General features: G+C 46.3%; 2 protein-coding genes across 6 annotated transcripts; one reads left to right on the forward strand and one right to left on the reverse strand.

The window, feature by feature from the left end:
• Positions 1-1,890: 1,890 nt before the first annotated feature.
• On the forward strand, positions 1,891-7,993 carry LOC132447564 (phospholipase A2-like). Of its 3 annotated transcripts, none has more exons than XM_060038401.1 (5): positions 1,891-2,026; positions 3,303-3,454; positions 4,501-4,648; positions 7,686-7,809; positions 7,904-7,993. In XM_060038401.1, the coding sequence occupies exons 2-5, from the start codon at positions 3,397-3,399 to the stop codon at positions 7,976-7,978; spliced, it is 405 nt and encodes a 134-aa protein (XP_059894384.1). In that variant the 5' UTR covers positions 1,891-2,026; positions 3,303-3,396; the 3' UTR covers positions 7,979-7,993. The 3 variants fall into 3 exon arrangements, with proteins under 3 accessions (XP_059894384.1, XP_059894383.1, XP_059894382.1); XM_060038400.1 differs by lacking the exons at positions 7,686-7,809; positions 7,904-7,993 and adding exons at positions 5,643-5,770; positions 5,865-6,196 and having other exon boundaries at positions 1,902-2,026; positions 3,303-3,445; XM_060038399.1 differs by lacking the exons at positions 1,891-2,026; positions 7,686-7,809; positions 7,904-7,993 and adding exons at positions 5,643-5,770; positions 5,865-6,196 and having other exon boundaries at positions 3,314-3,454.
• Positions 7,994-11,976: 3,983 nt separating this feature from the next.
• On the reverse strand, positions 11,977-15,332 carry ppp1r3c2a (protein phosphatase 1 regulatory subunit 3C2, duplicate a). 3 transcript variants are annotated; one of them, XM_060038606.1, is made up of 4 exons: positions 14,564-15,332; positions 14,246-14,309; positions 13,408-13,888; positions 11,977-13,365 (listed from the first exon to the last, which is right to left on the reverse strand). In XM_060038606.1, the coding sequence occupies exons 2-4, from the start codon at positions 14,257-14,259 to the stop codon at positions 12,664-12,666; spliced, it is 1,197 nt and encodes a 398-aa protein (XP_059894589.1). In that variant the 5' UTR covers positions 14,260-14,309; positions 14,564-15,332; the 3' UTR covers positions 11,977-12,663. The 3 variants fall into 3 exon arrangements, with proteins under 3 accessions (XP_059894589.1, XP_059894587.1, XP_059894588.1); XM_060038604.1 differs by having other exon boundaries at positions 11,977-13,888; XM_060038605.1 differs by lacking the exon at positions 14,564-15,332 and having other exon boundaries at positions 11,977-13,888; positions 14,246-14,553.
• Positions 15,333-16,183: the final 851 nt, after the last annotated feature.

The following is a 16,183-nucleotide window of genomic DNA, read 5'->3' on the forward strand; positions in this document are numbered from 1 at the left end:
CCACGAAAGGTCTTCATGACAATTTACTTGCACACCTCAGGTCAAGATTGGGAACCACTGATCTAGGGGAAAAGAAAGGCCATTCTTTATCAAACCCTTCTCACTGATGCCCTCTCCTGGTCAGGAGCGGTATGAATGAAAAGCCTTGTCGTGTACCGTTTTTACTGGTGATTGAAACAGTTGAAGGTGGGACTACCTGGGAAACAATATATCGCTGTCAGTACAGTAAGGACGTTCACAGAACCAATAAGTGCCAAGGACTATCAATCACTAGGTTAACCCGTTCCCCATATACAACAACGATAGCTAGGATAAGATGAACACAACTAGTATGATAAGTGCGTAGCTGATAGAAACATCACAAAAGGCCCTGGTTTTATATTGGCTGTGCTGTTTATATTGAGTAAGCCCGAGCAATACCAGACCTTGTGTGTGTATACATGGGTACATGGGTCACACAGACATTGTGCACATGTTGATATCTGACGGCATGCAAACACACATCCATAAATCGGACCCTTAAAGGCACCCAGTGCAACTTTATGTAAACATTCAATGAAAAATAAACATTCAATTTCTAGTCTTTTTTACACGCAGTAAGTTTCAATAACTCCATACCATTACATATCGACATTCAAGGAGCAAAGATGAGACGTCGTTGTGTGGTGAGAACTGATAGAAAATCGTAAACAACAACAATCGCCGGTGGGGAGAAGCCATTTTTCCATTGACTGGAAGCCTGCTTTATTTATTGTAGGTTACAAAAAATAAAGAAAATGGCGGCATTGTTGTTGTTATCGATTTTGTATCAGTTCTCACCACACAACAACGTCTCATCTTTGCTGCTTAAATGTCGGTATGTAATGGTATGGAGTTATTGAAACTTACTACGTGTAAAAAAGACTAGAAATTGAATGTTTATTTTTAAGCCTCGAAAGTTGCACTGGGTGCCTTTAAAACTTGAAATTGAAGATCCATAAAAAAAATAGATCAGAGCTTTCACGCATTCTCATGTTTCTCTCGTACGTCACTGAACCACACCAGGGGAACCGGTGCAGACAAGTGGACCCTGCTGCTCTCAAGACCGCGAAATCCTGTAGTAAACAGCCGTGGCATGCGTGCCTCTCTGTGTTCTCCGAAGAGACTGGAAGCTAGCCAACAGAATATTTGTCGTGTTTTAGCACGTCTGTGTGAATTTGGTTCAGGTAGTCTCTCTTGTTCGGATCCCAGCGCTCATGTCGTCCGTTGAATAGTAATACAGCCGAGGAGTTAAGGACACAGGTCTGTCACATGACTCACTGTACACCTTGTTCCCCTGGAGGCCAGGCTGGGCAAACCCTGTACTATGGTTGGGGAAACCTTTTGTAACTGGGAGTGAGAATGCCTTCTAAATGTGAGCTGGGTGGGGAAATGGAAATCAGAACTAAAATTATGCATCGAGTTGTCACGGTTTCCCCAACGATTCCAGAAGGTTCCTCCGCCCAACTAACGAATATGGCCACTAGTGGAACTCACTTGGTCAGAGTTCATGTATGTCACACTTAGTTATAGTACTTAGTTGTGTAGCATCTTATCCTAGCTATCTTTGTTGTATACGGGCATGGGTTAACCTAGCGATTGTTAGTGCTTGGCACTTGCTTCTATGAATACCTTTACTGTACCGACAGCAATATGTTGTTTCTCCTTCTTCTGACAAATGTACTCATTGTAAGTGTGCTAAATGCCCTAAATGTAAATCTTAATGTAGCTGAACACAGTCTCATGTAGCTGTTGTATAATGGCTGCTTTAAGCGTGAGTGTGATCGGTCTCTGGGGCTGGGTGAGGCTGCACACCTGGTGCGCATTGAGTAATCAGTGTACACAGGTTAAACCAGCCATCTCCTGAATGTCAAAATTGAGCTCCATTGTCATGTATCATTGTCTGCAGTCTTTACAATAAACCGGATTTCAAAAGGCCCCACCCTGCGTCGTTGACCGCAGGGGACAAGCTGAAGCCACCTAGTAGCAGTGTGTCGTCTCCTTTGTGGTGCGTAACAATGTCGATTAAAGTAGCCAATTGCTCTTTGTTTGGAAACTTAAGTACAGGCCAATTATACCTCTGTGTATACACCTGAAGGCATAGGTACGCAGTGAGTCTTTCAAATCACTGCCCCACAGAGTAATGTAGGCCAAACTCAAGTATTACGCATCGTGGCGACGGGAGGCTTCATCCATCCCGCTACATTTCCATGTGCATTTTGGTTTTACTAGTTTTAGACTAGTTGAGGAGATGTGTACGTGGTTGACGTATGGCATTCAGCAGACACTTCTGTCCAACTTCCGCTGAATTCAGATGCATGTCGGTCAGAAGCAGGTCAGGGTTTGAGGGCATCTTGATCTCAGATGGACTACAGACTCTGGACACGGGCTATCAAACCCTGGATCTTTAGTCAGAGAATGAGCACACAAACCATTATCTTGAGCCCAGATAGATACTTCTTACTTTGGATAGAAATATCGGCTGAAGACTACACTTGAATATGTAGTCTAGGATAATGGGTAAGGGTAAAAAGTCAAAAGTGCTTGTCTTCGTACACAGATGCAACGTGAGTCATGTTGAGAAATTTTCTCAACATGACTCACTGGGAGTGTGGGATTTTCCTTGTGCTTGTACACATGTTGGAAACAGTTACGTGAATTCCACTGACAGACATCGGTGCATGTGTCAAGCTTTGTTTGGACTGGACGTCCTACTCCAAAACCTCACAGGGTCGCTTAAAATCAGCCAAGCTTTGTTAATTATTCACTTGCATCTCGGCAGCACTGCTTTTTCAAGTCCCTCACACGCATATCAAGTGAAATTGCGACCATATTTCTAGAATATCAACATTCCACTCGCAAGTATTGAAGCATTTGATATGAAATGTACTCCCATGTGAAAGTGCTTAATCACCCTTGTACATGGTTTGGTTTCCTCATCAATCAGTTGGCCTGGCTGTGTGCCATCTACAGCCTACATACCCAGATACCACACCATGCAGTACAATTAACTATTACGTACGTCAACCAACCCAGTGCCAATAGTTGTACATTGCGTGTAATGATGTACTGACTTTTTTAATAGGACTGACAATGACGCATTAATGGCGTGTGTGTGTGTGTGTTTGCATCTGTACAGCACGAACTGTAAGTTTGTGTGTGTACAGACTGTAGGTTTTATGTATATATTCCATTCGCCCCCCCCCCTGCTCTCCCAATCCCCCCTCCCACGTGCACATATGCTACTCTCCCAATCATCGCATGTTTACCGTGGAGATTTCAAGGTCTCTCCGCAGGCTATAAAGGCATGGGACGGGGTCCCTGGGTATCTCTCCGGCCCTCCCCTCTCTCTCCGTCGCTCTCCCTCTCTCGCCCAGCATGAAGCTCCCTCAGCTGTTGGTCCTGGTGGTGGCGGGCCTGTCCTACGGTGAGTCAGGTCCGGTGGCGTGCTTCTTCTATTATAGTAACCTGGGTTTATTTATGTGGATGGGTGAGATCAGGGCGGCAGTAGTTCAGGTAGAGGTAGAGCGGGATGATTGGTAATCACCCCCAAGTCTTTAAGTGTAAGTCAGACTAATGTCTTTGTAGTATGATAGACATCAAACTGAAATGTTACCCTTCAGCATTCCACTTCAAAGTGTTGCTGTAAAATAAACACAAAAAGTTCAAGTGGCTGTTGGTCATCGCTGACGAGGGCTGTTCCTCACTTGACTCATCAACCAGCCGTGCTTTCACCCAGAAACCTTTTGTCTCCCAGCTCTACATATGTGACTGTTCACACAAGTGAAGGCGTGTGCATACAATCGGCTTGTTTATACAACCGACAAACGCATATCAGAGGTGTGTGTTTAGCTGTTAGAGTGTGTCGCTGTGTTTGTATATATTTATATTTAGGCCTGCCTGTGTGTGTGTGTGTGTGTGTGTGTGTGTGTGTGTGTGTGTGTGTGTGTGTGTGTGTGTGTGTGTGTGTGCATGGATCTGTGTGTATAAATGTATGATTAATGTATATCTGTGTGTTTATGTGTCTATTAGTTAATGTCTATCTTTATATGATTTATATCTTTATGTGTGTATCGATCATGTATATCTTTGTGTGTGTGTGTGAGAGAGTGACAATCTATTATTAAATCTTTGTGTGTATCTATCACGTATATCTCTATGTGTGTGTGTGTATCTGTCATGTAAATCGGTATGTGTGTGTGTGTGTGTATCATGTATATCTTTATGTGTGTGTGTATCTATCATGTCAATCGTTATGTGTGTGTGTGTGTGTGTGTGTGTATCATGTATATCTTTATGTGTGTGTGGATCTATCATGTAAATCGTTATGTGTGTGTGTGTGTATCATGCATATCTTTATGTGTGTGTGTATCTATCATGTAAATCGTTATGTATGTGTGTGTGTGTGTGTGTGTGTGTGTGTGTGTGTGTGTGTGTGTGTGTGTGTGTGTATCATGTATATCTTTATGTGTGTGTCTGCAGCCCGTGGCTCTGACCTGAGATCTCTTCACCAGTTCCGGGCCATGATAATGTGTGTGATGCCTGACAGCTGGCCGATGATGGACTACACTGACTACGGCTGCTACTGCGGCCTGGGGGGTTCCGGGGCCCCAGTAGATGACTTGGACAGGTCAGACACACACACACACACACACACACACACACACACATGGACACGCCGAAGCGCAAACGCACACGCATGCACAAATGCACTGATAGACACATTAATGAACTGAAAGACACGCACACACACACGCACACACGTATGCCCACAAAATATCATCATCGATTTATTCCAACCAAACACGTTAACATTAACTTGGGATGTCCATGACATCGTACGACTCCTCGCCATAAGGAGGTCGGTGAAATCCCCATCGTCTACTTAAAAAAAAAAAAAGCCTATCCCCTACCTCTCTCCTCATGACTCATCTATCTAAATAAATCCCAGTAGATAAAATAGTCGGTTACAGATGTCGATAGGACTGTGAGGATGCTGCAGTTATGGCTATATGCTACGATGTACTCGTATGTCCTTAATGATGTGCACCTCATAACCACAGGTTCCCTTTAACCAGCCTTGTGTTGTGTGTGTGTGTTTGTGTGATGAGATGTAGTGAATAAACTGCAGACAATTCTATGCTCAGAATCTAGGTTTTACAACTCGTAAACATCAAGTGGTTGTGAAGATGCTCTGGATAAATCACTACATCAGATCAAACTTTATTTATAGATTGCTTTCCTGCAAGGCAGTAATCAAAAGAGCTTAGCGTGGGAAGGAAGTGAGAGGAAATTGGTTTAAAGAATCTGAATGAGGTCATAGAACAATCAGAGGGATATTCCAGAGTAGCATTTCCTCTAAATGAAATTGGGACTTAGTGTTACAGTTAAGTGTTACACACTAATGTGTATTTAACTTAAATGTGATGTAACATTTCCAATCAATGTCGCTAGGATTCATTGTATTACAACTACTACTGTAAATGTAACTTACATTTGCCAAAAAATTAGCATCGCCTACATTTTGTGTAACATTTCCATCAAATGTAAATGTTGCATACATTTTGTGTATAATTCCGCCTCCATGTTACGCATAAGGATACTCGTGCTGTGTTGGTGTGTAGGTGCTGCCAGGTCCATGACCAGTGCTACAGTAACTCCATGCAGCACGATGGATGCTGGCCCATCTTCGACAACCCTTACACTGAACACTACTTCTACGACTGTAAAAACCATGAGGTCACCTGCAGCGGTCAGTACACGCACACGCGCACGCATGTTATTAGTTTGTTATTATTCTTTCTCTCACTCACTCACCCTTCTCTCTTTCTTTCTGTGGTCAACAGCAAGAAACGACAGGTGTGAGAGGTTCATCTGTGAGTGTGACAGGAAGGCCGCAGAGTGTTTTGCCCGCTCCACATGGAACCCAGAGCACGAGCACCTGCCTGGGAAACATTGTAAATAAAGGCCCCTGCTTTCTGAAGGCCGGCTACACCATCAACCCTATACAGCCTGCTGCTTGGCACGCTGTGTCGAAGCTAGCTGTAAATAAAACACCATGTCGGAAAAAACTGTGAATTAATTAAATGTGTATTATGGGTTTATATTTGTGCTGTAGGATGCTACATCCAAAGTCAGTTAAGTTAAAATTTGAGTAAAGGAGTATTGTTAAATTTGATTCATACCAAAAACTATGAATGTGTGGCTGGTATTAAAGCTTTCTTTCTCTTTTCATTTTAATTTCGGTATTTGTTCATTCAAAACGTAAGTGCTGCTCACTCACAGGAGCAGGAGTACCTAATTGAATGGCATCTAGCCATGTTCCCACGGCATCAACACACCCTCCTCCAAAAGAAACTCGCTCTCACACTCTCATTCTTACTCTCTGTCTCTCTCTCAATCTCTGTTTCTGTCACTCTCTGTCTCTCACGCTGTCTCTTTCTCTTTCTCTCTCACGCTTAGTCTCTGTCTCTTTGTCTCTCTGACTGTCTGTGTTGTATTTCTGTTGAAGCGAGACACATAAATACCTTCAGAAGTTCTACCGTTTGGGTATTCTGTTGAAGGACGTAAACCACATAAAGGATCCAGTTTGCTTGTAAGAAATTGGAATCAATGAAAGGCCGTAGCGTGTTATTGACTCAAGCGATTAGTGCCGTTTCAACACATACAACTTCAAAGACACCGCGATCAAATTATATTATTAAATCGAGACTCCCAAAGAGTCTGTTTGCACAGCCAGACCCTCAAAGTGTATCGTGATGCCTCCCCTCTCTGGTACGTTAAGAGTGTGATGGCTCCCCTCTCTCCCCATCTATCTTAATCAATCACAGTAGATAAAAGTATGTTAAAGAGTTGACGCCGGTCAAATTCAGATAGGGCTCAGTGAGGAGGCTGCAGTTAGGACTGCAGCTTGCTGTGTGCTCATGTGTCCTACATGTTGTACACCTCGCACCTCATAACAGATTCCCTTTAACCAGCCTTGTGTTGTGTTATAGTATAGTGAATAAGTTGCAGACAATTCTATACTCAGAATCAGGTTTAACAACTTATAAACATGAATTGGTTGAAAAGATGCTCTGGATCAATCACTTCTTGTCTATTTCTTGTATTGTACGTTTTTAAATGGACCTTGAGTCTAATAATAAAAGGATGATGAGAATGATGAAGACTACATCAGTTCAAACTTTATTTATAGATTGCTTTTCCTGCAAAGCAGCAATTCAAAGAGCTTGCTGTGTGAAGAAAGTGAAAGGAAATTGGTTTAAAGAATCAGAATGACTGAGGGCATAGAACAATCTTAGGGAAATTCCCGTAAATGTAAATTTACTTTTAGAGTACCATTTCCTCGAAATGAAAATGTGTCCTATTTAGTTTTACAGTTTAGTATTATACAGTAAATATGAATTTAATGTAACCGTTCCACTCAATATCACTACGATTTAGTGTATTATAACTACTCCCTCATTTGAACCTACATTTAGTCAAATATTTTAACTTAATGTAAATGTAACTTACATTTACTGTAACATTAATGGAAAATTTACCAAAAAGTTGGCGTCACCTACATTTCGTGTAACGTTTCGATCCAATGTAAATGTTGCATACATTCAGCGTAACATTCCCCCTCGTTAGGATGCTGTTGGGACTCGTGCTGTGTTGGTGTGTAGGTGCTGCCAGGTCCATGACCAGTGCTACAGTAACTCCACGCAGCACGATGAATGCTGGCCCATCTTCGACAACCCACCGAACACTACTTCTACGACTGTAAAAACCATGAGGTCACCTGCAGCGGTCAGTACACGCACACGCGCACACATATTATTAGTTTGTTATTATTCTTTCTCTCACTCACTCACCCTTCTCTCTTTCTTTCTGTGGTCAACAGCAAGAAACAACAAGTGTGAGAGGTTCATCTGTGAGTGTGACAGGAAGGTCGAGTGTTTTGCCCGCTCCAAATTGATTAAAGGTTTTCTAACACTTATCTTTTGTTTCTTATCTCGTTTCTTTTTCACTTCAGTATTTGCTAATTCAAAACATATGTGCCGTTCACTCAGAGGAGCAGGAGTACATCACTGAATGGCATCTAGCCATCTCTGTTCCCAAAGCAACAACACACCCTCCTCCCACAGATTTTACTGCTCTCTGACTCTCTCTGACTCACTCTGTGTATCACTCTCTGCCCCTGTCTCAATCTGTCTCTCACTCTCATTGTTTCTCTGTCTCACTCTCTGTCTTTGTCTCTCTCCCTCACACTCTGTCTCTCTCTCTGTTGTATTTCTGTTGAGGCGATGCACATACATATCTAACAAAGTTCTACTGTTTGGATCTTTTTGTAGAAGGACGTGAGCATAGAGGATCTAATTAGCTTGTAAGACAAGGGAAGCCATGAAAGGCCTTAGCGTGTTATTGACTTAGGCGATTAGTGCCGTTTCAACACATACAACTTCACGCTGCGCACAAATGATATTTTTAAATCGAGATTCCCAAAGAGTCTGTTTGCACAGCCTGACCCTCAAAGTGGAACATGATGCCTGCCCTCACTAGCACGTTAAGAGTGTGCACGTGATGCCTCCCCTCTCTGGCACGTTACGGGTGTGCACGTGATGCCTCCCCTCTCTGGCACGTTACGGGTGTGCACATGATGCCTCCCCTCTCTGGCACGTTAAGGGTGTGCACGTGATGCCTCCCCTCTCTGGCACGTTAAGGGTGTGCACGTGATTGCTCCTCTCCCCTGGCACGTGAAGAGTGCACGTGATTGCTCCTCTCCCCTGGCACGTGAAAAGTGCACGTGATTCCTCCTCTCACCTGACACGTGAAGAGAGTGCACGTGATGCCTCCTCTCCCCTGGCACCTGAAGGATGTGCACGTGATGCCCCTGTCCACCTGACCACATGACCAGGTGAACAGACCTCCTCCCGTTGAAAGGTCAATAACGTGAACGAGAACTCTTCCACTAGTCCCCTGACGCCTCAACACGTGCTGAAGAGTGTGCGTGAGCGAGAAAAGAGGGTGTACGGCATCAGGCCGGCGAGGAGCATGCAAGTGGGGATTGCAAGTGTTAACCCACCCTGAGTGTTAAGTGTTAACCCACCCCACACCCGGAGAATGTGTCCGTGTTATGTTCATAACACGACCACACTCTTCTTCTTCTTTTTCTTGGGGCGGCCTGTTGCTCAGAGGGCAGAGCGGGTTGGTTGGCAACCGGAAAGTGGCTAGTTCGATCCATGGCTCCTCTTCCGCGTGCCGAGGTGTCCCTGAGCAAGAAACAACCCCCTAACTGCTCCCGACGAGCGGGCTGTGGTGTTGCATGGCTGACACCGCCGTCGTTGTGTGGGAATGTGTGCATGAACAGGTGAATGTAAGGCAATATTGTGAAGCGCTTTGAATGCGGCCACTGGTTAGAAAAGTGCTATATAAATACAGTCCATTTACCAATAAGGTGGGGGTCAGGGAAGGGACTGCCCCCCAAGCACAAGCCTTGGATTTCCCATGGGCTCCGGTGTTGTGTGAGAGCACTGGGGAAGCGGTAGATGGGAAGCCAGATATTCCGGCCTGGTGCCAAGCTCAGGGAATGAGAGAGAGGAACCGGTCCAAATCAAATGTCAGCTGATTCATAACACCGAGGCGTTGGGAGGCACAATAATCACCATTCACACACCTGGGCTCCTCCCCCGCTGCTGTCAATCAAACCAGAGGAGGATCTGAGGACCACACCCATGGCGTGTGTGTACACGACACACCGCGCGGCTGCTGCTGTTGCTGTTGTCGCTATGGTTACCAGCTGTGGTTCCCGTGTGGACATTACCTGGGGGGTTTTGATCCACAACAACACAGTGGGACATGGAGAAAAGCTAGGAGGGGGGGAGGTGTGGGAAGAAAAGGCTTCTCTGGAGAGAGCAGCCAGACAACAGGCCTCTCTGGAGAGAGCAGCCAGACAACAGGCCTCTCTGGAGAGAGCAGCCAGACAACAGGCCTCTCTGGAGAGAGCAGCCAGACAACAGGCCTCTCTGGAGAGAGCAGCCAGACAACAGGCCTCTCTGGAGAGAACAGCCAGACAACGCTCCTCTGGAGAGACCAGCAGGACAACAGGCCTCTCTGGAGAGACCAGCCAGACAACAGGCTCCTCTGGAGAGACCAGCAGGACAACAGGCCTCTCTGGAGAGAACAGCCAGACAACAGGCCTCTCTGGAGAGAACAGCCAAACAACAGGCCTCTCTGGAGAGAACAGCCAGACAACAGGCCTCTCTGGAGAGAACAGCCAGACAACAGGCCTCTCTGGAGAGAGCAGCCAGACAACAGGCTCCCCTGGACAGACCAGCCAGACAAAAGGCCTCTCTGGAGAGACCAGCCAGACAACAGGCCTCTCTGGAGAGAGCAGCCAGACAACAGGCCTCTCTGGAGAGACCAGCCAGACAACAGGCCTCTCTGGAGAGAACAGCCAGACAACAGGCCTCTCTGGAGAGAACAGCCAGACAACAGGCTCCCCTGGACAGACCAGCCAGACAAAAGGCCTCTCTGGAGAGACCAGCCAGACAACAGGCCTCTCTGGAGAGAGCAGCCAGACAACAGGCCTCTCTGGAGAGACCAGCCAGACAACAAGCCTCTCTGGAGAGACCAGCCAGACAACAGGCCTCTCTGGAGAGACCAGCCAGACAACAGGCTCCTCTGGAGAGACCAGCCAGACAACAAGCCTCCCAGGAAAGACCAGCCGGACAACAGGCCCCTCTGGAGAGAGTAGACCATGCGTCCTCGCGGGACCCTATCAATCAAACGGGTCATGGGGCCTCTGAGAAACAAAAAGATCCTTTAAGTCTGCAATTTTACTCTTACTGAAGTAAATATTTGATTTAGAATTCTACTCTTTACTCAATTACATTTACCATTGTGCAATCATTAAAATTAGTATTTGGATAAACTCATATCTTCGTTGACTGTCATACAAGCGTACACGTTAGCGACGCGCCCTCCCTAGGTTGCAACATCGTTGCGAATCCATAGCTGAGGAGACGAGTCGACCGTTGCGACTGAGGACTAGAAACTCCATGGATGCGGACGCGCAGGAAGATATTTTCGGCGGGAAAGGGGGGGGGGGGGGGGGGGGGGAGTACGGTCAGTACTCTACCCACCACTGGTTACGTCACATGAGGTCATTTATCGGGCCTCGCTCTTCCTTCTCTTATTGCAGGACGTTCTTGTGATGTGTTGGTGCTCTTTGTTGCAGGCTGTTTTATTTCAGTCAAACGGAATTTTTCAATTTGGCCTGAACCATCACAAATGTGTCTTCACAGGCTACCATTGTGCAAACTCTAACAGTTATAATAATAATGGAACGGGATAGTTTTGTGGAACCTTCCCCAGTTTCAAGCTTTGGGTTATGAACCCTGTTTTTCCGCAATCGGTAGGCCTCATAGAGCAAGACGCCCCCTATCCGCCACCTGCTCCTTAATGACATACATGGAGACCACTTTAGGGTCAGTAACCGCACATTACTCCCTCCCCCGTGAACGCAATCAGATCAACTCACACACATACATAGCACGTACGCACACACACGCGTCAGCTTTACGTGTGCATAAGGAACAAGGAAGCATCAGTCGAAAGAAATACTCCAAAATTGCATTCCCTCACTGGAAGATTTCTGAGTCCCCACTTCAGGACTATTCAGAGGAAGATAGATGTCTAGAGTCACAGCATCGACACATCTCGGGAGAAGATAGATCTCTAGGGTCCCCAAATCCAAACGTCTCAGGAGTAGATAGACCTATACTAATACTACTACTACTACTACTTCTGCTACTACTACAAGCATACTGCTACCACTAGTACTACCAATACTACTACTACTTCCTTCCCCAGCTAACTATTGCTACAATTTGTTTACTTAAGACTTCTGAACTATGAAATATGTACATTTTAATGAAGAAAACAAGAGAATAAACCACACTCGCACAACAGTGATTTAAAGAACAATAAATTATTTATTATAGATATATCGATATAAATACATATATAAAACATGACAACAAATGTTCACATATTGCAGGAAGTTGGTCTCTGTCTAATTAGCTACCTTATGTAGAGGTACCGTGGACTATATCATATACGTCATTGTAAACAATATATTTCTGTCTCACAAAGCCACAAACACTTGCAAACTCATCTTCCATCCAGGACTTTTTTCCCTTGTATTTCTGTTTGTCTGTTTACAATTAATATGGTAAGACATTGCATTTGAATAACATCTGCTTCATTTTTAGAGTTGCAAGCTGTTTGCAGCTTAAATGTACCAGAATTTGTTTCCAATCACAAATGAATCACACACTTTACATTTTAAGACGCTGAATTTAAATGACTACGCCTACGATGTTGTTTGTGTCACATCATAACTTTCTCCTTCCCTTCACTTTTTCCCACACCACGTTAGTGCCCACTCCGTTTTCTTGACCGTTGATGCGGTGATATGCTTCATTCAAATAACTCATCCCTACAAAGTTTGTGGCGTCGCAAATAGTTCACAACTTTTTCCGATCCGTTTTGGTTCCACCTCATTCACGTTTGCTGACACTTTATGCGTTTTGAATTTAAATGACCCAAAGCCTCCGACATGTAACCCCAAGGGGCCTTACAAAAAATAAAAACAGTTTTTTATAGCGAGTGGCAAGCAGGGCGGTCGAACGAAGTCCAATTGCCTGCAGTTCCACTCCAACTGGACCGGTGGTTGATGTAGTTCTTCATAGCAAGGGTGGGCGAGGAGGAGGACGAGGACGAGGACGAGGTGGGCAACAGCGCTGAGCCAGGCTTGGCAGTCCGCGAGTGCATCTGCTTGGAGTCCTCGCTCTCCATGCACACCACCCTGTAATTCTTCCCCGCGTTGTTGTCCCAGTAGACCTTGGCCCCGCCCTCTCCTTGGACCCGCACATAGAGGCAGAACTCCACTCCCTCACGGGGGTCGAGCAGCACCCGGGGCAGCGGCCCGTGGAAGGCGAACACGTCCGTCTGCGTGTTCCCGCAGTTCTGCAGCAGCAGGGTGCAGGGCACGTCCCGGTGGCTCCTCCACGAGTCGAAGGTCAGGCGCACGTGCACGGCCCGCTCCTCGCCGCCGCCGCCGCTGCACGCCACGCGCACCGTGCCCATCAGGCCGCGTTCGGTCACGCTGCAGCTCTCCAGCTGAACCCGGGCGTCCTTCAGGCCCGAGGAGTAGTCCGGGGCGGGCAACGCGGAGGCCAGTTTCAGCTGGTACTGCCGGCGCTTCCCCGTGGCGGCGTTGAGCGGCGGGGACCCCGGGGCGGGCGACGGCGCCGGGAGCTGAGCCTTCGCCGCCGGTACTTGTTGCTTCGCCGCCGGGACCTGAGGCTTCGCCGCCGGGACCTGAGGCTTCGCCGCCGGGACCTGAGGCTTCGCCGCCGGGACCTGAGGCTTCGCCGCCAAAGGAGAGCAGGGCAGCTGGTTGTTTTTGAACTGGTGGCGGCTCCTCGACAGAGTTCCAAAGACAGTGTTCTGGGCGGGCTCGGGCACAAAGAGTCGCACCTCGGCGAGGGCGAGTCCCCAAGCGTCGGCGAACATCACCCGCTTCCGGACGGCGCCTCCGCCGCGGCGACGCAGGCAGCTCCTCAGGGAGCTCCGCGGCTCCGAGGTCAGCGAGGAGTCGGGCGAGGAGGACGGGGTGGAGTTGGGGGAGGACGAGCGGGAGGAGAAGGGAGAGCCGGTCCGGTCGGGCCGCTGCGGGTCCTTGGAGGGCTCGCGCAGGGCTTTGAGGGGCCGGAGGGTAGACATGGTGAGCAGGTGGTAAAGGGGCTGGCTCTGGGAGAGGCAGAGCTGCATGGCCAGGTCCATGGGCTGTTGGGGGGTAGGACCAAATACGGGGAGGACTCTGGGGAGAGGGAGGGAGAGAAAGGGGTGAGTGGAGGTTCAGCTGGCCTGGGCGCTACACTTGATACGCACGCATGCCACGCTTTGCTAGAAAAACGACTTTAAGCCTTTTATCTTTTCATTAATTTGCATTATTTTCAGCTTGCATAGTGGTTGGATTACTGTGCATGCATTGGTAAATGTTTACACTGTTTTCTTCACTTATAATTTCCATCAGTATTGCTTGTTATACCTCTCTGTATACAAAGGTAAATATATGGCGTGTGTTATCATGCGGCATAATCTGTTTAAATAATCACAGCAAAAAAACTTGGAACTAACAAGCATAGCAATAATTCAAGTCGTGAAAATGTCTCACCTGCTACAGTTCATTTTGGTGCGTCTGTGTGTGCAGTTAGCAGTTGGCTGTAAAATCACGATGTCTGTTAGAAGAAAAACAGGGTTACTATGCAATCATGATCTCAGGTAATTTCCAGGCCTGTGGAATATCTGTGATATCATACAACCAATGTTCATGGGAAATAAGGAAAATAACACATTATAAATATTTGTTAAGGATACTTTTAAGGTTATTGCTAGTTATCCCCCAAAATATTTTCTTTCTATTCCACCATATCCACTCTGAAGTTGTATATTACTATGAAAAATATTAAGATGATAATAAATTTAAACTTACCAAATATTGAATCCCATTGTAGTAATAAGAAAGAAGGGTTTGTGTGTACTGTCTCTTGTGTATGCTCACTCTACCACCTGAAACTATATATGTAGGAGAGCCCAAGCCCCGCCCACGCTAGTCAAGCAAGAAGGGAAGATTAGAATGATTCATCAACAACATTGCGATCAAATGTGCAATGATGCCCTGTTTAAATTCTCCCTCACGAACACTGATTTAAAACACAATTTCTCATGTGCACGGATTCAGCACTGATTTCCTTTGGCATTGCTGTTTACTTAAAGTGCAGCAGTATTACTTTCTAGTAACAGTTGCAGTAGTAGTGGTAACATTACATCTCATTCCTAGAGCAGTTGTACTTTGTTTACTGTTTCGTCGACTGCGATCCCTTTTCATACGCTTATTTCTGTTTTTCATTTCTCTCTCTATACTTTATCTTTTCCATCATGCTCTTGCACTCTTCCTTGTTGAATAGAAGCTTCTGGATCTCCAGGACGTCTGATCAAACCCTGTCAACAGAGTGACCACAGCGGCACCAGAAACATACCTTGTCAGTCCTTTAGCGGCCGTTTTATCCCTAGCCAGTCACAGTGAATTCAGATCCAAATGCATTGCATTTTTGCACTTTAATATACTGTAAAGGTACAGGACAGCTTTATAATTTATACTGTTTTAACCATTTGTTTTGTTTGCCCTGTTTGTTCTATTTTTTGTCTTTACTTTTGCATTGCTAGCTATTTTTGTTCTCATTTGCATTTTTATTGTAACGTAACTTATCCTGTGTTTTCAACTGCTGCTGGGCTTTCGTATCAAAGGAATTGATGGATAAAGTTATATTAAGTTAGTTATCTATCTATAAGGAGCATGTAGGGGTGGGGGTATATTTCTCTAGAGAGCCTGCAGGTAAGGCTGAGGATATGGTGGGGGGGGGCACAAGAGAGAGGGCGGAGTGATGAGCGAGCGTGGATCAGGCGTCACACTTTCTCTGCGGGGGTTGATCGAGGACATGACTGCATTCCAGCTGTGGCGGCTCAGCGTGTTTAGGCTGGTCCTCCGTGTGTGCACACACTGGGCGCTGCCTCCCTGCATTCTTTAGTGCGAGTCTAGTCAAACCTAGGGGAGGGTGTGTGAATGTGGCTTTGTTATGTGCCTGTGTGTATGTGTTAATCTACGTGTGTCTGTGTATGCATTGATGAGGGTGTGTGAGTGGGACTGCGTGTACGTGTGTGTGTGTGTGTGTGTGTGTGTGTGTGTGTGTGTGTGTGTGTGTGTGTGTGTGTGTGTGTGTGTGTGTGTGTGTGTGTGTGTGTGTGTGTGTGTGTGTGTGTGTGTGTGTGTGTGCGTGCGCGCGCGTGTGTGTGTGTGTGTGTGTGTGTGTGTGAGTCTGTGTATGCGTTGATGAGAGTGTGGAAGTGGGACTGCTTGGGTGTGGAAGTGTGTGCATGGGGTGAGTGTGAGTAAAAAAAATGATTGAAATGGACAGATGTTTGGGAGTGCAGTCATGGATACATGACTGTTTGAGTGCATCATACTGATACAGTACAGACCAGGTCTCTATCATACTGATACAGTACAGACCAGGTCTCTAACATACTGATACAGTACAGACCAGGTCTCTAT

This window comes from Gadus macrocephalus, chromosome 19, assembly GCF_031168955.1.
Source record: "Gadus macrocephalus chromosome 19, ASM3116895v1".
Classification (NCBI taxonomy): Eukaryota; Metazoa; Chordata; class Actinopteri; order Gadiformes; family Gadidae; genus Gadus; species Gadus macrocephalus.

Coding starts and splice junctions, on each gene's coding strand:
- LOC132447564 (XM_060038399.1), top strand. CDS start 3,397: ATGAAGCTCCCTCAGCTGTTGGTCCTGGTGGTGGCGGGCCTGTCCTAC. Junction 3,455..4,500: donor CCTGTCCTACGGTGAGTCAG/GTCCGGTGGCGT, acceptor GTGTGTCTGCAG/CCCGTGGCTCTGACCTGAGA. Junction 4,649..5,642: donor CCAGTAGATGACTTGGACAG/GTCAGACACACA, acceptor GTTGGTGTGTAG/GTGCTGCCAGGTCCATGACC.